This window comes from Triticum urartu, chromosome 1A (assembly GCF_056163025.1).
Source record: "Triticum urartu cultivar PI428250 chromosome 1A, HENAU_Tu73, whole genome shotgun sequence".
Classification (NCBI taxonomy): Eukaryota; Viridiplantae; Streptophyta; class Magnoliopsida; order Poales; family Poaceae; genus Triticum; species Triticum urartu.
The window spans coordinates 359,181,269-359,205,830 of record NC_141873.1 but is presented as its reverse complement, the minus strand read 5'-3'; the positions used below and the strand labels follow the sequence as shown (position 1 = coordinate 359,205,830).

At 44.7% G+C, this 24,562-nt stretch overlaps 1 protein-coding gene across 1 annotated transcript in view; it reads left to right on the top strand.

The window, feature by feature from the left end:
* The window catches only part of LOC147991233 (uncharacterized), a 44,312-nt gene extending 20,459 nt beyond the window's left edge, over positions 1-23,853 (top strand). The window contains exons 2-3 of the mRNA XM_087538582.1: positions 20,905-23,324; positions 23,451-23,853. Coding sequence (XP_087394708.1) covers positions 20,905-21,512 — 608 coding nt within the window. The 3' untranslated portion in view covers positions 21,513-23,324; positions 23,451-23,853. The remainder of the gene's footprint in view (positions 1-20,904; positions 23,325-23,450) is intronic.
* Positions 23,854-24,562: the final 709 nt, after the last annotated feature.

The following is a 24,562-nucleotide window of genomic DNA, read 5'->3' as shown; positions in this document are numbered from 1 at the left end:
AGGAGGCCTACAGACTATACCCCTTTCGTGGCCGTTCGCAGTCTGGGGGCGGGACATCCTGGGCCCGTTTCCTCGGGCGCCAGGGGGCTACAGCTACCTCTACGTCGCCGTGGACAAGTTCACCAAGTGGGCTGAAGTAGAGGCCGTCCGCACCATCCCCGCGGGTTCCGCGGTCAAGTTCATCATTGGCATCGTGAGCCGGTTCGGGGTGCCGAACCGCATTATCACAGACAACGGTTCGCAGTTCACCAGTAACCTCTTCAAAACATACTGTGCTAACCTTGGAACGCAGATATGCTACGCTTCGGTGGCGCACCCCCGAAGCAACGGCCAGGCCGAGCGAGCCAATGCAGAGGTCCTGAGGGGCCTCAAGACCAGGACGTTCAAGAAGAAGCTGGAGGCCTGCGGCAGAGGTTGGTACGACGAGCTTCAGTCCGTGTTGTGGTCCATCCGCACAACCGCGACCAAGCCGACTGGAGAGACCCCGTTCTTCCTGGTCTACGGAGCCAAAGCGGTCCTCCCTCACGAGGCCAGACGTTGCTCCGCACGGGTCCTGGCGTTCGACGAGGCGCAGCAGGACGCCATGTGGGGGATGGACCTCATGCTGGGGGAGGAACGTCGCCGAGAGGCCGCGCTGCGAGCGGCGAGGTACCAACAAGCACCGCGACGATATCACTGCCGCAACATCCGCCCCAGAACTCTCGAGGTAGGCGACCTCGTGCTCAGGCGGGTTCTCTCCAGGGAGGGACTGCACAAGCTCTCTCCCATGTGGGAGGACCCGTTCAAGGTTGTTCATGTTTCCAGGCCTGGCTCCGCGCGCTTGGAGACTCAGGAGGGGGTGCCGGTCCAGAACGCATGGAACATCCAGCACCTCCGGAGGTTCTACCCCTAAAAAGGCCCAGAGCCTGTGAAGAAGGCGAATGCCTGTGAAGATTATCCTTTTTGGAAAAGGCCCAGAGCCTGTGAAGAAGGCGAATGCCTGTGAAGATTATCCTTTTTGGAAAAGGCCCAGAGCCTGTGAAGAAGGCGAATGCCTGTGAAGATTATCCTTTTTGGAAAAGGCCCAGAGCCTGTGAAGAAGGCGAATGCCTATGAAGATTATCCTTTTTGGAAAAGGCCCAGAGCCTGTGAAGAAGGCGAATGCCTGTGAAGCCGTCGCGTTTGGGAAAAGGCCCGGAGCCTGTGAAGAGGGCAAATGCCCGTGAAGCCTGCTCCCCCCCAAGAAAGGCCCGGAGCCTGAGAAGAAGGCCAACGCCTGTGAAGCTCGCCGCCCGTGACACTCTCACATAATAATGAGTTGGGGCTGTACACGCCCCGGAGTCTCAAGAGTGCCGGCCTCAGGCCCTGGGGCTCCCTCCCACGCCCAGTGGCAGCACTTAGCTCCGTGCTGGTGAGAAGACGTCGAAGACTAGATTAGGTGCCGGACGCGGCTTTTTCATTTGCTTTTCGCAGTTGGCTTGTTCATTCTCATTCGAAGTTTTATTGAAGCTGTTGCCGTCTTTGACTTGTGGTTCTTCGACTTTTCACTCTCCTGCCTCGATTTCTCTTATGAAAGGCCTCGCGAGGAGGGCAGCCGAGCGCCCTCGTGAGTGTTTCCGTCCTAGTCGTTCAAAGGTTTCGCTACCTGGGTCCATTACAGGAGCACCCCTCCAGTTTGTGCCCCACGGGCACCGCGACACGAACGCAGGGCCTGGGTCGGTCACCCCCCCCCCACGCCTGGGGCTGGGAACTATCCACGCGCGGGCATGTAGCCGGAAGGCACGATAACGGAAGCAAAGTGATGATTAACAGCAATAACCCAAACACGCCCCCGCGGGGCTCCACGCTACTGTCTTTTTACGCAGGAAAAAGGAAAAGAAAGAACAAATCAGGCGCAGCTCGCCTCACACCGGCCTACAGGGAAGACTCGAGCTGCCTCCAGGGCTCAGGCAGACTCCCTCTCACGCTTCACCGAGGCGCGACGGCGGGCAGACGTGCTACCACCTCCCAAGCAGGTATGACGGCGTGGAGGCTGACCGCGGCCACCGCTAGAAGAGTCGCCGCCTGAAGAAGAACCGGTGAAGCTTGGGGAACCCTGAGCGTCGCCAATCACGCGAGCGCTGTCCTCTCCATCATCGTCGGGGCTGGGTCCCCGGCCGCGGTCGTCGTCCTCAGGGCAGCACCCTGCGCGGTGACCATCTTCCCCAAACACCCTCACGTAGAGGGTGGCATCACCGTCAAACTTGAAGTGCAGGGTGCACCGACGGCCCAGGCCACGCACGCGGGCAAACGTCTGCCAACCGCGGGTCAAGGCCAGGCTCCCGGCCGCGGAGACCTCCAGTGAAGCCCATGAGGCCCGGCTGCAGCAGCCGTCTGCCTGAAGCCAGAGGCCGCCTGGGGCGCCGGCCGGGAGCTCGCCGAGGAGGAAGCGAGGAAGTTGAAGCCGGGTGCTAGTCAGCTCAGCCGACCACATAATGAACTCCGGCAGCACCTCTGCAGCGCGAAAGCGCAGCCTAGGGGAACGCGCGACCGAAGCGCGCCCCCCGGCCGCAGCAGTCCGCCCATCACTGTGCTGGAAATCATCTCCACGGCCGCGGGGAGCTGCCGTGGAGGCCACAGGATGTTTGCGAGGACGCCCTCGGCCGCGCTTGGGCGGGAGAGAGGCAGGCTCAACCTGGCGAGCCTTCCCCTTCTCTGCGGCCGAGAACCTCCTCGACGGAGCCATGAAGAAGGAGAAGAAAGGGGGATGAACTGGAAGGGCGCGCGACGCTCCGTACTTATAGCCGGCGAGGGCCAACCGTCGGCCCCCACGATCGCAGGTAATCATGACCTGCTTTGCATGCAGGGACTTGTCCAATCCATGCAGTTGCCGAGGTGCCGTGGGGAAGTGGAGACGCCCATGTCCAATCAACCGCCATGCGGCGCCCAAGGCTGCAGGCTGTTAGGGCTTGCGGCGCTTCGCTCTTGCCCTTTCGCCTCCCTGCACGGCCAAGTCCGGGCGCGCCTTGGGCCCGGCGGCTACTATCGGCGTTCTGGGAACGGGGTCCCTAGACTTGCCTGCCTGTGGCCTGCAGCGTGGCTCGAGGAGGGGCCCAGCACGGCCCATCTTCATCAACACAGACCCAAGACCCTCGCGAGGGGCCAAGCCTCGCAGGGAGGACGACACGGAGCTTCCTCAGGCACGGCCTCATCAGGCTGGCTCGCGAGGAGGCGGAGAGATCAAGGCGGGGTACCTCACGAGGTGCCCGTGACGCAAGCCATGACGACCAAGGGCGCCAGGCGGGCGCCAGCCCGTGCATTGTCCTCCTTTCCTCTTTGGTGCAAAGGGAGCAAGCGCAGGTGAGAGCATCAAATAAAGGCACCCGTTTCAGTGCAACGAGACCAAGACCAGTCCAACGGCAGGGAGGAAGTCATTGTGGAGCCCAAGCCAGCGTCACCACCAGATCCTTTGGCAGGCGAGGACCAACTTTAGTCAGGATAAATGTACCAGATGTTCCCCTTCAAAATGGCCAATTGTGGGCGCCCTTCCCCCTCAATATTTGGGAAGAGGCCCAGGGCCTTTACCTATAAATAGGACTAGTCACCCCTAGGGTAGGGGGCAATCAGGAAGGGAGAATCTAGAAGCCAAGAGAGAAACAAGCTAGGATAAGATCGAGTAGCATCACACAGAGAGAGAGAAGGGCGACTGAACTCCTCCCAGCAGTTCATCCCCCCAGCCAAGAACAGACCCTCGCAAGGCTGTTCTTCCTTGTATTGCTCATCATCATCAGCCCAAGAGGCAATCCACCACACCACACACTGGAGTAGGGTATTACACCACAACGGTGGCCCGAACCAGTATAAACCCTGTGTCTCTTGTGCTGTTCTTTCCATGGTTTAGATCTTAGCGAGGCGGAGGGGTGCAGGTAGGTAGAAGGTGAAATCTCCGTGCGCACCCCAGTGTTCGAACCTCAAGGGTCTGCCGGAACCCAAAATCCGACAGTAATTCATGGTAAAAGAGATCCAATCATAGTCACACCCAATATAAATTAATAGTGATGAATGCAAATGATAGTTGTGCTCTCCAGCTAGTGCTTTTTAATAAGAGGGTGATGACTCAACATAGAAGTAAATGGATAGGCCCTTCGCAGAGGGAAGCATGGATTTGTAGAGGTGCCAGAGCTCGGTTTTGAAATACAGATAAATTGCATTTTGAGCGGTATACTTTCATTGTCAATGTAACAACTAAGAGATGGCGATATCTTCCATGCTAAACACATTATAGGCGGTTCCCAAACAGAATGGTAAAGTTTATACTCCCCCTCCACCAACAAGCATCAATCCATGACTTGCTCGAAACAACGAGTGTCTCCAACATACATCACGTCCCAGGGGGAGTTTTGTTTGCAATTAATTTTGATTTAGTTTGCATAAAGCATGGGACTGGGCATCCCGGTGACCAGCCATTTTCTCGTGAATGAGGAGCAGAGTCCACTCCTCTTGAGAATAACCCGCCTAACACTGAAGATAAGGACAGCCTTGGTTGATACATGAGCTATTCGAGCATACAAAACAGAATGTTTATTTGAAGGTTTAGAGTTTGGCACATACAAATTTACTTGGAACGGCAGGTAGATACCGCATATAGGAAGGTATGGTGGACTCATCTGGAATAACTTTGGGGTTTAAGGGATTGGATGCACCAGCAGTATTCCCGCTTAGTACAAGTGAAGGTTAGCAAAAGACTGGGAAGCGACCAACTAGAGAGCGACAACAGCCATGTACATGCATTAAAATTAATAAAAATTGGATGCAAGCATGAGTAGGATATAATCCACCATGAACATAAATATCATGAAGGCTATGTTGATTTTGTTTCAACTACATGCGTGAACATGTGCCAAGTCAAGTCAGTTAAATCATTCAAAGGAGTATACCACCCCATCATACCACATCATAATCATCGCAATAGCATGTTGGCACACAAGGTAAATCATTATAACTCATAGCTAATCAAGCATGGCACAAGCAACTATGATCTCTAGTTGTCATTGCAAACATGTTTATTCATAATAAGCTGAATCAAGAACGAGGGACTCATCATATTTACAAAAACAAAAGAGGTGGAATTCATACCAGCTTTTCTCATCTCAGTCAGCCCATCATATATCATCATAATTGCCTTTCACTTGCACGATCGAACAGTGTGAATAATAATAAGGGTGCATGTGCATTGGACTAAGCTGGAATCTGTGAGCATTCAATAAACAGGAGAAGACAAGGCAATATGGGCTCTTGGTTAAATCAACAATAATGCATATAGGAGCCACTTCAACAATTTAATTATGGTCTTCTCCTACTGACCCCCATAGAAAAGAAAAGAAATAAAACTATTTACACGGGAAAGCTCCCAACAAGCAAAAGAAGAACGGGAAATATTTTTGGGTTTTCTTTTTAATTATTACTACTACAGCAGAAAAATAAACTACTACTAATTTTTTTGGTTTTTCTTAAGGTTTAACAAACACACAAGAAGAAAGCAGGAAAAAGAAAATAAACTAGCATGGATATTACAGTGAAAGAGTATGAGCACCGACATCTAGTAATGAGTGTGTGTGAGCATAAATGTAATGTCGGTGAGAAATACGTACTCCCCCAAGCTTAGGCTTTTGGCCTAAGTTGGTCTATTGCCAGGGATAGCCTGGCGGGTACCCGTAGATGTAGCTGGGGTCGTACTGCGATGAAGAATAGTTGGGATCATACTGTGATGAAGAAGAAGACTCTGACTGCCACTGGCTGACAGTCATCTCTGGATCCCAAGAATAAACAGATTGTCGTGGAGGCTCATCTTGTGGTTCCTGTTCCGGGGCTGGTGCAGGATTCTTGTAAGCTTGGATGGCAGCCCACGTAACGAGATAGGGTCCTACAAAATTAAACAAAGAAGGAGCAGGCAATGTAATAGTTTCAGGATAATGTTTATCAAAGTATAACTTATATTTGAGCTCTCCATTCCTATCCTTAACAAGAAAAGCATGAGCTATCATGCTCTTATAGTCTAGATAAGCATTAGGCAGCAATTTTTCTTCTCTCTTATAATGCCTAATAGCTATGTTAAAGTGTGCAGCAAGGCGAGAAGCATAAATGCCTCCAAAGATGGGGCCTTTAGTTCGGTTCAGGCTCAACCGCCTAGCAATAGTTCCGCCCATACTGACAGTGTTGTCGCGGTATAAACCATGGAACAAAATAATAATATCAGGAACACTAAGGTTCCCACAGTTCCAATGACCAATCAAGCATCGACTAGCAAATAAAGCAAAATAGCGTAACACAGGAAAATGTATGCTAGTGATTCTTGCATCAGAAACCTTCCTGGTTTCTCCCATAGAGATAAGGTTAATAAATGGTTCCAACTCTTTACGAGGTGGTTCCTCTAAGATACCATCAGGAGGTATGTTGCAGACTACGCAAAATTCAGACAATGGCATTTTCTTCACAACGTCATATAAATGAAACTCTACTGAAGGAGGTGACTCTTTAGGGAAAAAGTAGAAGTTTTGCACAAAAGTATTTGTGAGTAAGAGATACTGTGGACGTTGGTCGCGGTCGAAGTCGGTGAGGCCAGCATTCTTAATCAATGAATAGAAATCCTCATAAATCCCGGCCTCTCTCAAGAAATTATCAGAAGGCCATTCACACGGCCGGATCTCCGCGGTACGAGGCAAATTATATTTGGGCCTTTGAGCTTCTTCATTTTGTTTATCCTTTGAGCTTCGGCTCGATGAACCCCTCAAAAGTCTCCACATTATTTTTCTGAAATAATCTGAAATTTTTAGTAACTTCAAACAAAAGTGAACCAACTTCAATAAAACTGATAGCAACTACTCCTACGAGTGCCTAGAGCCTATATCAAGCATTAGAACTACTTGGAACCATATAAAATTGATATGCAAGCTCAAGAACATGGTCACCTATGCAGCACAAATTTGGAAAGAATAAAGCACTAGAACAAAAACTAATTGGACCAATGGAGGAGTCACATACCAAGGAACAATCTCCCCAAGCAGTTTTGTGAGAGGTGCTTTGAGCAAGGAGATCGAAAATCATAGCAAAAGTGGCCGGAACTCGTGCTTGAGTTGGTTTTTCGGGTTTGTGTGAGACAGAGGAAGAAGATGGGTGCTGGGATAAGTGGAGGAGGGACATCTTGGGTCCACGAGGCAGGGGGGCGCGACCTAGAGGGGGGGGCTCCCACCACCCTCGTGGCCAGGTGGCAGCTCCTCTCGCGGTAATTTTTGCACAGTAAATCCTCAAATATTCCCGAAAAAATCATATTAAATTGGCATGTCATTCTGAGGACTTTTCTTTTCGGGATATTTCTATATTGCACGGATAAGTCAGGAAATAGACAGAAAAATACTATTTTTACTTTATTTCTACTAATTAACAGAAAATATAGAGAGGGTACAGAAGGTTGTGCTTCTAGTTTCATCCATCTCATGCTCATCAAAAAGAATCCACTAACAAGGTTGATCAAGTCTTGTTAACAAACTCATTCTGAAAATCATGAAACCAGAGAAATTTCGAATAACACTAAGTTACCTCAACGGGGATATGCACATCCCCTATAATAAGTATATCATATTTCTTTTTGACAGTAGGAAGAGGAAATTCAAAACCTCCAATTATAATCGATGGAATTTTTCCAATGGAGTTGATACTATGAACTTGAGGTTGTTTCCTCGGAAAGTGTACCGTATGCTCATTACCATTAACATGAAAAGTGACATTACCTTTGTTGCAATCAATAACAGCCCTTACAGTATTAAGAAAAGGTCTTACAAGAATAATAGACATACTATCATCCTCGGGAATATCAAGAATAACAAAGTTCGTTAAAATAGTAACGTTTGCAACCACAACAGGCACTTCCTCACAAATACCGACAGGTATAGCAGTTGATTTATCAGCCATTTGCAAAGATATTTCGGTAGGTGTCAGCTTATTCAAGTCAAGTCTACGATAGAAAGAGAGAGGCATAACACTAACACCGGCTCCAAGATCACATAAAGCAGTTTTGATATAATTTCTTTTAATGGAGCAAGGTATAGTAGGTACTCTGGGGTCTCCAAGTTTCTTTGGTATTCCACCCTTAAAAGTATAATTAGCAAGCATGGTGGAAATCTCAGCTTCCGGTATCTTTCTTTTATTAGTAATGATATCCTTCATATATTTAGCATAAGGATTTGTTTTGAGCACATCAGTTAATCGCATACGCAAAAAGATAGGCCTAATCATTTCAGCAAAGCGAAATCCTCATCATCCTTTTTCTTGGATGGTTTTGGAGGAAAAGGCATGGGTTTCTGAACCCAAGGTTCCCTTTCTTTACCATGTTTCCTAGCAACAAAGTCTCTTTTATCATAACGTTGATTCTTTGATTGTGGGTTATCAAGATCAACAGTAGGTTCAATTTCTACATCATTATCATTACTAGGTTGAGCATCATCATGAACATCATCATTAATATTTTCATTAGGTTCATGTTCATTACCAGATTGTGTTTCAGCATCAGACATAGAGATATCATTTGGATTATCAGGTGGTTCAACAATAGGTTCACTAGAAGTTTGCACGGTTCTATCATTTTTCTTCTTCTTTTTAGAAGAACTAGGAACATCAATATTATTTCTTTGAGAATCTTGCTCGATTCTCTTAGGGTGGCCTTCAGGATACAAAGGTTCCTAAGTCATTCTACCAGTTCTAGTAGCCACTCTAACAGCATAATCATTTTTCTTACTATTCATTTCATCAAGCACTTCTTTTTGAGCTTTAAGCACTTGTTCTACTTGAGTGGTAACCATAGAAGCATGTTTGCTAACAAGTTTAAGTTCACCTTTAATATTAGACATATAATCACCCAAGCGTCTAATCATATAAGCATTTTCTTTTAATTGTCTACCAAAATAAGCATTGAAGTCGTCTTGCTTAAACATAAAGTTATCAAACTCATCCAAGCACTGACTAGCAATTTTAGTAGGAGGAACTTCAGCTTTATCATATCTATAGAGAGAATTTACCTTTACTACCTGTGTCGGGATATCGGGATCAGGAGGTTTTTCAATAAATAAGGAATTGAGATCATAAGTTTCTTCGACAGGTGGTAGATTAAGACCATGTATTTCTTCAATAGGAGGTAAATTCTTAACATCTTCAACTTTAATACCTTTCTCTTTCATAGATTTCTTTGCCTCTTGCATATCTTAGGGACTGAGAAATAGAACACCTCTCTTCTTCGGAGTTGGTTTAAGAATAGGCTTAGTAATTGGAGCAGGAGCTGGCTCAGGAGGTGCCCAATTATTTTCATTTGTCAACATATTATTCAATAGAATTTCAGCTTCATCCGGTGTTCTTTCCCTGAAAAGAGAACCAACACAACTATCTAGGTAATCTCTGGAAGCATTGGTTAGTCCATTATAAAAGATATCAAGTATTTCAGGTTTCTTAAGAGGATGATAAGGCAAAGCATTAAGTAACTTGAGAAGTCTCCCCCAAGCTTGTGGGAGACTCTCTTCTTTAATTTGCACGAAGTTGTATATTTCCCTCAAAGCAGCTTGTTTCTTATGAGCAGGGAAATATTTAGCACAGAAGTAATAAATCATATCCTGGGGACTACGCACACAACCAGGATCAAGAGAATTAAACCATATCTTAGCATCACCCTTTAATGAGAACGGAAATATTTTGAGTATATAAAAGTAATGCGATCTCTCATCATTAGTAAACAGGGCGGCTATATCATTTAACTTAGTAAGATGTGCCACAACAGTTTCAGATTCATAGCCATAAAATGGATCAGATTCGACCAAAGTAATTATATCAGGATCAACAGATAATTCATAATCCTTATCAGGAACACAAATAGGTGAAGTAGCAAAAGCAGGGTCGGGTTTCATTTTATCTCTAAGTGATTCTTTGTTCCATTTAACTAATAACCTCTTAAGCTCATATCTATCCCTGCAAGCTAAAATAGCGGCAGAAGATTCCATATCAAAAAGATAGCCCTCAGGAATAACAGGCATATTTTCATCATCACTATCATCATCGTATTCAGATTCAATAATTTCTTTTTCTCTAGCCCTAGCAATTTGTTCATCAAGAAATTCACTAAGGGGCACAGTAGTATCAGGCATAGAAGCAGTTTCATCATAAGTATCATGCATAGCAGAAGTGGCATCATCAATAACATGCGACATATCGGAACAAATAGCAGAAGTAGGTTTAGGTGTCGCTAGCTTACTCATAACAGAAGGTGAATCAAGTGCAGAGCTAGATGGCAGTTCCTTACCTCCCCTTGTAGTTGAGGGATAAATTGTTGTCTTAGCGTCTTTCAAGTTCTTCATAGTGTCCAGCAGATATAAATCCCAAGTGACTCAAAAAATAGAGCTATGCTCCCCGGCAACGGCGCCAGAAATTGGTCTTGATAACCCACAAGTATAGGGGATCGCAACAGCTTTCGAGGGTAGAGTATTCAACCCAAATTTATTGATTCGACACAAGGGGAGCCAAAGAATATTCTCAAGTATTAGCAGCTGAGTTGTCAATTCAACCACACCTGGAAACTTAGTATCTGCAGCAAAGTGTTTAGTAGCACAGTAATATGATAGTGATGGTAGCGGCAACAAAAGTAAAGACAGAAAAAGTAATGTTTTTGGTATTTTGTAGTGATTGTAACAGTAGCAACGGGAAAGTAAATAAGCAAGAACCAGTATATGGAAAACTCGTAGGCACCGGATCAGTGATGGATAATTATGCCGGATGCGGTTCATCATGTAACAGTCATAACATAGGGTGACACAGAACTAGCTCCAATTCATCAATGTAATGTAGGCATGTATTCCGTATATACTCATACGTGCTTATGGAAAAGAACTTGCATGACATCTTTTGTCCTACCCTCCCGTGGCAGTGGGGTCCTATTGGAAACTAAGGGATATTAAGGCCTCCTTTTAATAGAGAATCGGAACAAAGCATTAGCACATAGTGAATACATGAACTCCTCAAACTAAGGTCATCACTGGGAGTGGTCCCGATTATTGTCACTTAGGGGTTGCCGGATCATAACACATAGTAGGTGACTATAGACTTGCAAGATAGGATCAAGAACTCACATATATTCATGAAAACATAATAGGTTCAGATCTGAAATCATGGCACTCGGGCCCTAGTGACAAGCATTAAGCATAGCAAAGTCATAGCAACATCAATCTCAGAACATAATGGATACTAGGGATCAAACCCTAACAAAACTAACTCGATTACATGATAAATCTCATCCAACCCATCACCATCCAGCAAGCCTACAATGGAATTACTAACGCACGGCGGTGAACATCATGAAATTGGTGATGGAGGATGGTTGATGATGACGACGGTGATGAATCCCCCTCTCCGGAGCCCCGAACGGACTCCAGATCAGCCCTCCCGAGAGGTTTTAGGGCTTGGCGGCGGCTCCGTATCGTAAAACGCAATGATTTCTTCTCTCTGATTTTTTTCTCTCCGAAAGCAAATATATAGAGTTGGAGTTGGCGTCAGAGGGTATCCAGGGGGCCCAGGAGGTAGGGGGCACGCCCTAGAGGGGGGGCGCGCCCCCCACCCTCGTGGACAGGGTGTGGGTCCCCTGGTCTTCATCTTTGGCGAGGATTTTTTATTATTTTTTCTAAGATGTTCCGTGGAGTTTTAGGTCATTCCGAGAATATTTGTTTTCTGCACATAAAACAACACCATGGTAATTCTGCTGAAAACAACGTCAGTCCGGGTTAGTTCCATTCAAATCATACAAGTGAGAGTCCAAAACAAGGACAAAAGTGTTTGGAAAAGTAGATACGACAGAGACGTATCACCCACTAAGACCGCAACATGCCTAATGGCTAAAGTTGACATGGGATGGCTTTGGCATCGCCGTTTAGCCCATGTCAATATGAGATCTTTGCAAAGTCTTCTCAAGGGGGACCATTTCCATGCTTGCAGTGCTTGTATTGAAGGAAAGCTACATGAGAAGGCTCACCCTCCCACGACTATCATTTACTCGGAGAGGCCTTTGGAGCTCCTTCACTTGGATCTCTTTGGGCCTCCATCCTTTGATAGTCTTGGGGGTAGAAAGTATTGCTTGGTGATTGTGGATGATTATTCAAGATACACTTGGGTATACTTCTTCAAGAGGAAGAGTGAGACCCAATAAACCGTCATTGACTTTGCAAATGATGCTCAACGCCAACACAATGCAAATATCTTGACGATAAGAAGTGACAACAACACCGAGTTCAAGAACTACTCCTTGCATGAGTTTCTTAGTGATGAGGGGATCAAGCATCAATATTCTGCACCATACACCCCTCAACAAAATGGTGTGGCAGAGAGGAAGAACCGGACGTTGATGGATGCGGCAAGGACCATGATGGCGAAGTTCAAGTCTCCATACAACTTTTGGGCCGAAGCCATCAACACCGCGTGTCATGCATCCAATCGGCTCTATCTCCTCAAAGGCTTGAACAAGAGATACTCACCGGTAACAAGCCCAACCTCAAGTACTTTCGGGTGTTCGGGTGTAAGTGTTTCATTCTCAAGAAAGGTGTTCGTTTGTCTAAATTTGAGGCTAGAGCTCAGGAGGGCATATTTGTTGGCTATTCTACAAACTCTCATGCTTACTATGGTGTTTGATGAGAATAACGGTTCCCAAGTGGAGCAAAGTGGCACTTGTGATGTAGGTGATGAAATTCCTCCCCAAGACATAAGAAGAATGGGTGTTAGTTTTATCCTACCCATTGAGGAACCCCTTGTGGCCGAAGGAGAAGGACAATGTTCCACTCAAGTGGAACCATCACCAACCCAAGGCCCACACACTTCCGAAGAACAAGGTCAAGGCCCTCAACCGCATGAAAAAGACCAAGGGCAAGATCAACCTCAAGATGGTATTAAACCACCAAGTGATGCCCAAGGTCAAGTTCTCTCCTCCGAGCAAGTTCAAGATCAAGAGCAAGCTCAAGATCAAGAACAAGCTCAAGATGATGCTCAAGATGATCAAGTAACCGCTCCTCAACTCACTCTCGAGGAGGAATTGGAGCGTCGTGCCGCCAAGATTGCATCCAAGCTATCTACCAAGGGTCATCTCATGACAAATGTGCTTGGTAGCATACGAAAGGGGGTAAGCACACGTAGACAATTGGCAAACTATTGTGAACATCACACGTTTGTCTCTTGTGTGGAACCCCAAAAGGTCTATGAGGCGCTCGAAGATCTGGATTGGCTTAATGCATGAAGAACTCAACAACTTCGAGCACAACAAGGTGTGGAGATTGGTGCCAAGGCCAACGGGGAACCATAATGTCATTGGAACCAAGTGGATATTCAAGAACAAGCAAGATGCTCATGGAATTATTGTCCGCAGCAAGGCTCGCTTGGTAGCTCAAGGCTACTCCCAAGTCGAGGGTATCGACTATGGTGAGACCTTTGCTCCCGTTGCTTGCCTTGAATCTATTCGTTTGTTGATTGCTTATGCTTCTCATCATAACTTCAAGTTGCAACAAATGGATGTGAAGAGTGCTTTTCTTAATGGTCCTATTAATGAGTTGGTGTATGTCAAACAACCCCCCGGGTTCGAGGATCCCTATTTCCCTGATCATGTGTACCAACTCGATAAGGCACTCTATAGCCTTAAACAAGCCCCACGTGCATGGTATGACCACCTTACCGAGTTGTTGCAAGATCGTGAGTTTTAAATTGGGAACATCGACCCCACTCTTTTTACTAAGAAGGTCAAAGGGGAGTTGTTTGTGTGGCAACTATATGTTGATGACATTATCTTTGGTTCTCCTAACAAAGCTTTCAATGAGGAATTTGCCGCTCTCATGACCTCAAAGTTCAAGATGTCCATGATGGGAGAGTTGAAGTTCTTTCTCGGGTTCGAAGTCAAGCAACGAAGAGAAGGAACCTTCATCAACCAAGCCAAATACACTCAAGACATGCTCAAGATATTCAAGCTAAGTGATGTCAAGCCGGCTTCCACTCCAATGCCTGTCAAATGCCAACTTGACATAGATCCTAATGGTAAAGCGGTGGATCAAAAGGTATATTGCTCCATGATTGCCTCCTTTCTTTACCTTTGTGCATCTAGACCAGATATCATGTTGAGTGTGGGAATTTGTGCACGGTTTCAAGCCGCACCTAAGGAAAGCCACTCTGTAGCGGTCAAGCGAATCTTTCGATATTTGGCTCTGATACGTCTCCAACGTATCTATAATTTTTTATTGTTCCATACTATTATATTATCTGTTTTGGATGTTAATGGGATTTATTTTACACTTCTATATTATTTGGTACTAACCTATTAACCGGAGGCCCAACCCAAATTGCTGTTTTTTTTGCCCATTTTAGTGTTTCGCAGAAAAGGAATATCAAACGGAGTCCAAATGGAATGAAACCTTCGGGAGTGTGATTTTTGGAACAAACGTGATCCAGAGGACTTGGAGTGGACGTCAAGCAATCAACGAGGCGGCCACGAGGCAGGGGGGCGCGCCTACCCCCTAGGCGCGCCCTCCCCCTCGTGGCTCAACCAACCTACTTTGTCCTCCTATATATGTTCACGTACCCCGAAAACATCCAGGAGCACCACGAAACCCTATTTCCACCGCTGCAACCTTCTGTACCCAAGAGATCCCATCTTGGGGCCTTTTTCGAAGCTCCGCCAGAGGGGGCATTGATCACGGAGGGCCTCTACATCAACTCCATGGCCCCTCTGATGATGTGTGAGTAGTTTACCTCTGACCTTCGGGTCCATAGTTATTAGCTAGATGGCTTCTTCTCTTTCTTTGGATCTCAATACAAATTTCTCCTCGATTCTCTTGGAGATCTATTCGATGTAATCTTCTTTTGCGGTGTGTTTGTCGAGATCCGATGAATTATGGGTTTATGATCAAGATTATCTATGAACAATATTTGAATCTTCTCTGAATTCTTTTATGTATGATTGGTTATCTTTGTAAGTCTCTTTGAATTATCAGTTTGGTTTGGCCTACTAGATTGATCTTTCTTGCAATGGGAGAAGTGCTTAGCTTTGGGTTCAATCTTGTGGTGCTCGATGCCAGTGACAGAAAGGGAAACGACACTTATTGTATTGTTGCCATCGAGGATAAAAAGATGGGGTTTATATCATATTGCATGAGTTTATCCCTCTACATCATGTCATCTTACTTAAAGAGTTACTCTGTTCTTATGAGCGTAATACTCTAGATGCATGCTGGATAGCGGTTTATGTGTGGAGTAATAGTAGTAGATGTAGGCAGGAGTCGGTCTACTTATCACGGATGTGATGCCTATATACATGATCATGCCTAGATATTCTCATAACTACTTACGCTGCTTTGCTGCATCACCCTTTCCTCTTCAAGGGAAAACCAACGCATGCTCAAGAGGTAGCAAGAAGAATTTCTAGAGCCGTTGCCGGGGAGATCTACAACAAGTCAAGACATACCAAGTACCCATCACAACTCTTATCCTTCGCATTACATTATTTGCCATTTTCCTCTCGTTTTCCTCTTCCCCACTTCACCCTTGCCGTTTTATTCGCCCTCTTTGCATTCGCCTCTTTTCTGCTTGCTTCGTCGTTATGGCTAGTCCTTTATCTACTCCTTTGTCTCCCGAGAATGAAGTTCTTAATTTTAAACAAAGGGAGGGAGAAAATCTAAAAGATGCTTGGTACAGAATTTTTAATGCGCAAAATAGATCTACTAGGAAGCAATCTACTTCCGTTCTTCTTCGCAATTTTTATGTAGGCATCACTCTTTGGAATAGATATATTCTTGATACCATTACCGGAGGAAATTTCTTGGGTATCCATACTTTTGATTCTTATAATGCTATGATAGATTTGTTTGGCCCACCACCTCTTTTGGTTAATGGCACTATTTTAACTTTGGAACACGTGATGCAACGGCTTGAAATTATTGAAAATAAAGTTGCCACCGTAGAGTTGATTGAAAATTTGGATAGAAAGATCCATAACCAAATTACCCAATACGGATCTAAGGTAGGAGTTGCTCTTAAATTTTTTAAAGAAAAGGAACCTATGGTTAATGAGCAGATAGATCAAGATTCCACTAGAATTGATAAAATTGAGGATATTATTACCAACCTAGGGTATGCCTTTTATTCCGTGAAAAATACTCCTTCTAATGCTAAGATTGCCAAATTGATGTATGTTCCTAAAAATAAGGGTGAAACTTCTAGTAAAAGAAATGCGGACCTCAAATCCATAAGTGTTCACCCCAACTTTCTCACCATCCTTAAGGAACCTTTTGCTACAAATGATTTTCTCGTTTTCGTTCCTAGGAGTTTGATAATTAATAAAAAGAAAGAAACACCTAGGAGTTATAGGTGTCTTATTGAAGAATTTCCTACCAAAGATGGCAATACCTAGATCTATCCTTGCTTTTATACCTAGCTAGGGGCGTTAAACGATAGCGCTTGTTGGGAGGTAACCCAATTTTATTTTTTATTCCTTGCTTTTTGTTACTGTTTAGTAATAAATAATTTATCTAGACTCTGTTTTGGTTGTGTTTTTTGTGTTTAATTAGTGTTTGTGCCAAGTAGAACCGTTGGGAAGACTTGGGGAAAGTCTTTTTGATCTTGCTGTAAAAACAGAAACTTTAGCGCTCATGATAATTGCTGCCATTTTTTATTGGAGAGTGCTATTTAGTTAATTATTTTTGAAGATGATTAATAGATAAATTCCACACGTCCATAAATTTATTTTAGAATTTTTGAGGTTCCAGAAGTATTCGAACCTACAGATTACTACAGACTGTTCTGTTTTTGACAGATTCTGTTTTTCGTGTGTTGTTTGCTTATTTTGATGATTCTATGGCTAGTAATAGAGTTTATGAACCATAGAAAAGTTGGAATACAGTAGGTTTAACACCAATATAAGTAAATAATGAGTTCATTACAGTACCTTGAAGTGGTGGTTTGTTTTCTTTTACTAACGGAGCTCACCAAGATTTTTAAGTTTTGTGTTGTGAAGTTCTCAAGTTTTGGGTAAAGATTTGATGGATTATGGAACAAGGAGTGGCAAGAGCCTAAGCTTGGGGATGCCCAAGGCACCCCAAGGTAAAATCCAAGGACACCAAAAAGCCTAAGCTTGGGGATGCCCCGAAAGGCATCCCCTCTTTCGTCTTCGTCCATCGGTAACTTTACTTGGAGCTATATTTTTATTCGCCACATGATATGTGTTTTGCTTAGAGCGTCTTGTATGATTTGAGTCTTTGCTTTTTAGTTTAGCACAATCATCCTTGCTGTACACACCTTTTGGGAGAGACACACATGAATTGGAATTTATTAGAATACTCTATGTGCTTCACTTGTATCTTTTGAGTTGGATAATTTTTGCTCTAGTGCTTCGCTTATATCTTTTATAGCACGACGGTGGTTCTATTTTATAGAAATAATTGATCTCTCATGCTTCACTTATATCATTTTGAGAGTCCTTTAGAACAGCATGGTAATTCACTTTGGTTATAAATTTTAAATGCTAAGAGAAGTTGGATGCTTGATAGATTGTTTTGAGATATAAAGGTGGTAATATTAGAGGTGTGCGAGTTTAGTAATTGTGAAATTGATGAATACTTGTGTTGAAGTTGGCAAGTCCCGTAGCATGCACGTATGGTAAACATTATGTGACAAATTTGAAGCATGGGGTGTTCTTTGATTGCTTTCCTTATGAGTGGTGGTTGGGGACAAGCGATGGTCTTTTCCTACCAATCTATCCCCCTAGGAGCATGCGTGTAGTGCTTGGTTTTGATGACTTGTAGATTTTTGCAATAAGTATGTGAGTTCTTTATGACTAATGTTGAGTCCATGGATTACACGCACTCTCACCCTTCTATCATTGTTAGCCTCTTCGATATCGTGCATTGCCCTTTCTCACCATGAGAGTTGGTGCGAACTTCGCTGGTGCATTCAAACCCCGTGATATGATACGCTCTATCACACATAAGCCTCCTTATATCTTCCTCAAAACAGCCACCATACCTACCTATTATGGCATTTCCATAGCCATTCTGAGATATATTTCCATGCAACTTTCCACCATTCCATTTATTATGACACGCATCATCATTGTCATATTGCTTTGCATGATCATGTAGTTGACATCGTATTTGTGGCAAGGCTACCATGCTTAATTTTTCATACATGTCACTCTTCATTCATCGCAATCCTGGTACACCGCTGGAGGCATTCACATAGAGTCATATTTTGTTCCAAGTATCGAGTTGTAATTCTTGAGATGTAAGAAAATAAAAGTGTGATGATCATCATTAGAGCATTGTCCCACGTGAGGAAAGGATGATGGAGACTATGATTCCCCCACAAGTCGGGATGAGACTCCGGACGAAAAAAAAGAAAAGAGGCCAAAAGAAAGAAAGAAAAGAAAGAAGGCCCAAAAAAGGAGAACGAGAGAAAAAGAGAGAAGGGACAATGTTACTATCCTTTTTCCACAATTGTGCTTCAAAGTAGCACCATGATCTTCATGATAGAGAGTGTCTTATTTTGTCACTTTCATATACTAGTGGGAATTTTTCATTATAGAACTTGGCTTGTATATTACAATCATGGGCTTCCTCAAATGCCCTAGGTCTTCATGAGCAAGCGAGTTGGATGCACACCCACTTAGTTTCTTTGATGAGCTTTCATATATTTATAGCTCTAGTGCATCCGTTGCATGGCAATCCCTACTCCTTGCATTGACATCAATATGTGGGCATCTCCATAGCCCATTGATTAGCCGCGTCAATGTGAGATTTTCTCCCTTTTTGTCTTCTCACACAACCTCAATCATCATATTCTATTCCACCCATAGTGCCATGTCCATTGCTCGCGCTCATATATTGCGTAAAAGTTGAAAGAGTTTGAAAAGGCTAAGTATGAAACAATTGCTTGGCTTGTCATCGGGGTTGTGCATGATGAGAGCATTTTGTGTGATGAAAATGAAGCATGGCCAAACTATATGACTTTGTAGGGATAAGTTTTCTTTGGCTATGGTATTTTGATAAGACATAATTGCTTGATTAGCATACTTGGAGTATTACTATTTTTATGTCAACAACAAACTTTTATGTTGAATCTTTCGGATCTGAACATTCATGCCACAATAGAGAAAAAATACATTGAAGAATATTCTAGAAAGCATTCCACATCAAAAATTCTTTTTTTATCATTTACCTACTCGAGGACGAGCAGGAATTGAGCTTGGGGATGCTGATACATCTCCAACGTATCTATAATTTTTTATTGTTCCTTGCTATTATATTATCTGTTTTGGATGTTAATGGGCTTTATTTTACACTTTTATATTCTTTTTGGGACTAACCTATTAACCGGAGGCCCAGCCCAAATTGTTGTCTTTTTGCCTATTTAAGTGTTTCGCAGAAAAGGAATATCAAACGGAGTCCAAACGGAATGAAAACTTCGGGAGCGTGATTTTTGGAACAAACGTGATCTATAGGACTTGGAGTGGACGTCAAGCAATCAACGAGGCGACCACGAGGCAGGGAGCGCGCCTACCCCCCTGGGCGTGCCCTCCCCCCTCGTGGGCCCCTCGTGGCTCAACCGACCTACTTCTTCCTCCTATATATGTTCACATACCCCGAAAACATCCGGAGGCACCACGAAACCCTATTTCCACTGCCGCAACCTTCTGTGCCCAAGAGATCCCATCTTGGGGCCTTTTCCGGAGCTCCGCCGGAGGGGGCATTGATCACGGAGGGCCTCTACATCAACTCCATGGCCCCTCCGATGATGTGTGAGTAGTTTACCTCAGACCTTCGGGTCCATAGTTATTAGCTAGATGGCTTCTTCTCTCTCTTTGGATCTCAATACAAAGTTCTCCTTGATTCTCTTGGAGATCTATTTGATGTAATATTCTTTTGCAGTGTGTTTGTCGAGATCCGATGAATTGTGGGTTTATGATCAAGATTATCTATGAACAATATTTGAATCTTCTTTGAATTCTTTTATGTATGATTGGTTATCTTTGCAAGTCTCTTTGAATTATCAGTTTGGTTTGGCCTACTAGATTGATCTTTCTTGCAATGGGAGAAGTGCTTAGTTTTGGGTTCAATCTTGTGGTGCTCGATCCCAGTGACAGAAAGGGAAACGACACGTATTGTATTGTTGCCATCGAGAATAAAAAGATGGGGTTTATATCATATTGCATGAGTTTATCCCTCTACATCATGTCATCTTACTTAAAGTGTTACTCTGTTCTTATGAACGTAATACTCTAGATGCATGCTAGATAGCGGTTGATGTGTGGAGTAATAGTAGTAGATGTAGGCAGGAGTCGGTCTACTTATCACGGACGTGATGCCTATATACATGATCATACCTAGATATTCTCATAACTATGCTCAATTCTATAAATTGCTTGACAGTAATTTGTTCACCCACCGTAATACTTATGTTATCTTAAGAGAAGCCACTAGTGAAACCAATGGCCCCCGGGTCTATTCTCCATCATACAAGTTTCCAATCTATTTTATTTTGCAATCTTTACTTTCAATCTATATCATAAAAATACCAAAAATATTTATCTTATTATTATTATCTCTATCAGATCTCACTCTTGCAAGTGGCCGTGAAGGGATTGACAACCCCTTTACACTACTAGAAAAAACCTTATACACAGAAGTTTATCAGCAGCGCGGTTTAAAAATGGACGCTACTGCTAATTAGTAGTAGCGAGGGGTATAAAAACCGCGCTACTACTAAATTGACAGTAGTAACGAGGGGTATAAACCCGCGCTGCTACTAAATGGTCTCCAACAATGCCCCCGGGATAGGCCATAGTAGTAGCGAGGGTATAAAACCGGCGCTACTACTAAGTAAGTAGTAGTAGCGCAGGTAAGACACCCACGCTACTACTAAGCGTGTCCACCCCGACCCGATCCACACTCCCACCCCACCACCTCCCACCCCACCAACCGTCCCACACCACCCACCCTTGTCTGTATCAAAAAAAAGCAGCCCGATCCAGATCCCCAACCCACTCGCCGCCGACCTCCCTTCCACCTCCTCTCCTCCCTCCGTCCGCCCCCACGCCCCCCGTCGCGTGCACCACGCCGGCGGCCGCGCGCCCGCCGCCCCCCGTCTCGCGCCGCTGCGCGCCCCCGCCCCCCTCCGCCACGCACGTGCCCGCCCGCCGCGGTGCCAGCTCCTCCTCCGCTACGGCATGCCGCTGCACCGCGGCCTCCTCCCCCGCGGCATCGGCGTCGGCGTGGGACTGCACCCGCTGGAGCGGGCACTTCGCCGAGGTGGACCAGGCCGAGAGCTACGCGTCCGTGCTGCGCTTCCAGCTGGAGGAGGCCGAGGACTTCGCCGAGGCCGCCGCCCTCAAGCGCGCCCTCCTCGATGCCACCGCCACCGACGCCGTCTCCCGTGTCATGGCCAAGCTCAAGGTCCGCTCACTCGCCGCCTCCTCACCGATTCCAGCCCTGATTCTTAATACCTAGGTTATGTATCAGTTTTTCAATCTAATTTTTCAATCTAATTTTTCAATTGAATCACTTCTCGTGCATGACTGCACGACCGCAGGTTGATAGATCACTTCTATCTTATTACTCTTTTCAATCTAATTTTTCACATGTCCATGAATTCCTAGTTGGATATAAACTGCAGCCATCCATTGATTTAGTATCAGTTTTTCAGAAATCATGGTCATCTAATTTGATAAGAAACTGGAATCTAAGTCCATCGATTCCGAGTTTCTTGCCATATTATTTTCTTATAGTAAGTACACTTCACCGGTTTCTTTTGCACACCATGACAGTCTAATTTGAGTGTTGTTGAAACATACTGATTTTACTCTACGCAAGTCAACCTGTATCACTAGATAATTTTTTTGTACACAATTGAAGGGAATGAAGTATGTACAGTAGTAGTATCAGCATATTCAGAAGTATCACTAACTGAAGGACATCTGCACGTATATGTAAATCGGTAGCAATCCTTTTGCATAATCAAACTGAATTCAGTTCGGTTCAGTTAGTCGAGTCAAACACTGACGAATTCATCCAAACCAACCATGGTCACTCACCTCTTACTCCTCTCAGAACCTTGGAACTGCTGTGCTCAATGTGTAAAGAGAAGACCAGGCTTTTGATTGTAAATTATGCATGACAGACGTATTAAATGATGGTCTGCATGTTTCCATTATGGCTTTCCCTCTGAATTTTTAGAACACATCGTTACAAGGATATCAGATTTCTTTTTTGCCTAATTCTACACCTAACTACCTATTTCAATTCATGACCATTACTTGGTGAACCATGCTTTTAGCACTTCACCATACTGTTTGCATCTTTGTCCCAGTGAAGTTTTTTCATAGGCGATTGATGCGTTGACATAATGTGCAAACAGCAAGACGTTGATTTGTGAACTATATATTTACATGCAGTATAGGTTAATATTGATCTGTGATTTTCCTTACTTGGTTAACCTGTTTTTAGCACTTAATCATATTCTTTGCATCTTTGTTCCAGTGACATATATGAGTATATCATGTGCGATTGAGGCTATCTTGCTGAAGGGAAGGAAGATGGAGGAGCAGATTCTAACAGCAAGCGTTAATTTCTTTACTTTGCTGTTAAGTAATTGTTGTCTTACTTCCTCTTATTTGTTTCAGGCGAATGTATACCCATCCACCTGATGGTTTTCTTAGTTTATCAAGCAGTCCACGAACGCCAACATTCCAGCCAATGCACTATCCATCTCATGTCCCCCCTCCTAGACAACAGCAACAGGAGAATCTCCATTTTGTCGGTGTCCCCTCACATGTTGCATTCTCAACACCACCACCACCACCAGTTCATACTAAAAGGAAAAAAAACACCATCCGAGTCTGGTTCTGGTAGAGGTTCTTTACAAAAAAAGCCCATGTTGTAGAACAGGCCGGTGATGTCTTTGGTTGTCATGAGGCTGGCCGGTGAGAATGCCACGTTGCCGGAGCCAAATGAGCCCGGCGTAAACCTGCGGAGGAACATGACAGATACAGGATTTTCTGAAAATGAAAGCGAGTTCACCATGACTACGACAGATACTAGGTAGTTTAGCTTGGGATAGAATACAATGCACGGGTTACAACAGAAGTTATTTCTTGTCTCAGAATTACTGATTGCTCTTTGTTCTCATTTTCCTTGTTAGCTGAAACTATTCCTTGTCTACAAATAAGCGGAAGCCGTGTTCAGAGCCACCAACAGTGTCTTCCTTGGATTCGTTCGTGCAATAAGGAGGGTACCCAGCCTTCTTCACGTGTCGAGCAACAAGTAAGGACCAGCCCTCGGCTGTTACTATTGATTCATGTGCATGCGCAAAAACGAAAGAAAATACAATACTAGATTTGGACACAGCATGTGAACCAACAAGTTTTCACTTTCCTGACATGGGTGCAGGGGTGATCGAGGAGGATTTTCGTGGCCCGGTGGGTGTCGTGCTCTTCAACCACTTGGAGGCGGACTTCACCGTGAAGCCCAGTGACTACTGCACACAGATGATCATCCAGGTGATCGCGATGTCGGAGGTCGCCAAGGTGGAGGTCCTCGACGCCACCGTCCGGGGGGAGGTCCACCGGTGTCTGAACTCCAAGCCTTAGTAGATACATCTAGAGAAGTGGTCTGTTTAGGTTGGTGGTGGAATGCTAGGGAAGGTACCCACCTTTAGATGATGGTTGTGTTCGTCTGATGTTAAATGGGATTTCGTGATTTCTTTCAGTTGAGATGTTGTTCCTTGACACGAGTCTGATGTTAAATGGGATGTTGTGATTTCTTTCAGTTGAGATGTTGTTCCTTGACATGAGTTTATTTTGCACTGGGCATGTCTATTTTCTATCCAGGAATAATGCATATAAATTTTATTTTTTTAATTCCTAATTAGCTACTAGTAGCGTGGGAGGAGAAGTGCACGCTACTACTACCTAGGATAGTAGTAGCGCTGGTTGAGATAGTAGTAGCGCGCTGCCATCTGCGCTACTACTAACAGACGTACTAGTAGCGTGGGTGGCATACGCGCTACTGCTATCTAGTTAGCTGTAGCGCCTTATTGGTAGCGCGGATGCCCGCGCTGCTGATAGGCCTAAAACCCGCATTGCTGCTAGGCTTTTCCCTAGTAGTGTTATCGCGTTGGTTGCGAGGTTATTATTTGTTTGTGTAGGTACGAGGTGACTCGCGCGTGGGCTCCTACTGGATTGATACCTTGGTTCTCAAAAACTGAGGGAAATACTTACACTGCTTTTCTGCATCACCCTTTCCTCTTCAAGGAAAAACCAACGCATGCTCAAGAGGTAGCAGGCTCATACCCCAAACTTTGGCTTATGGTACCCAAGAGGAGCGAGCTTCAACCTTGTAGGCTATTTGGACTCTGATTGGGCGAGAGACAAAGTGGATAGGAAGTCAACTTCCGGAGGGTGCCAATTCCTTGGTTGCCCTTTGGTGAGTTGGTCTTCTAATATGCAAAGTTGTGTGTCTCTCTCGTCCACCGAAGCGGAGTATGTGGCCGCCGGTAGTTG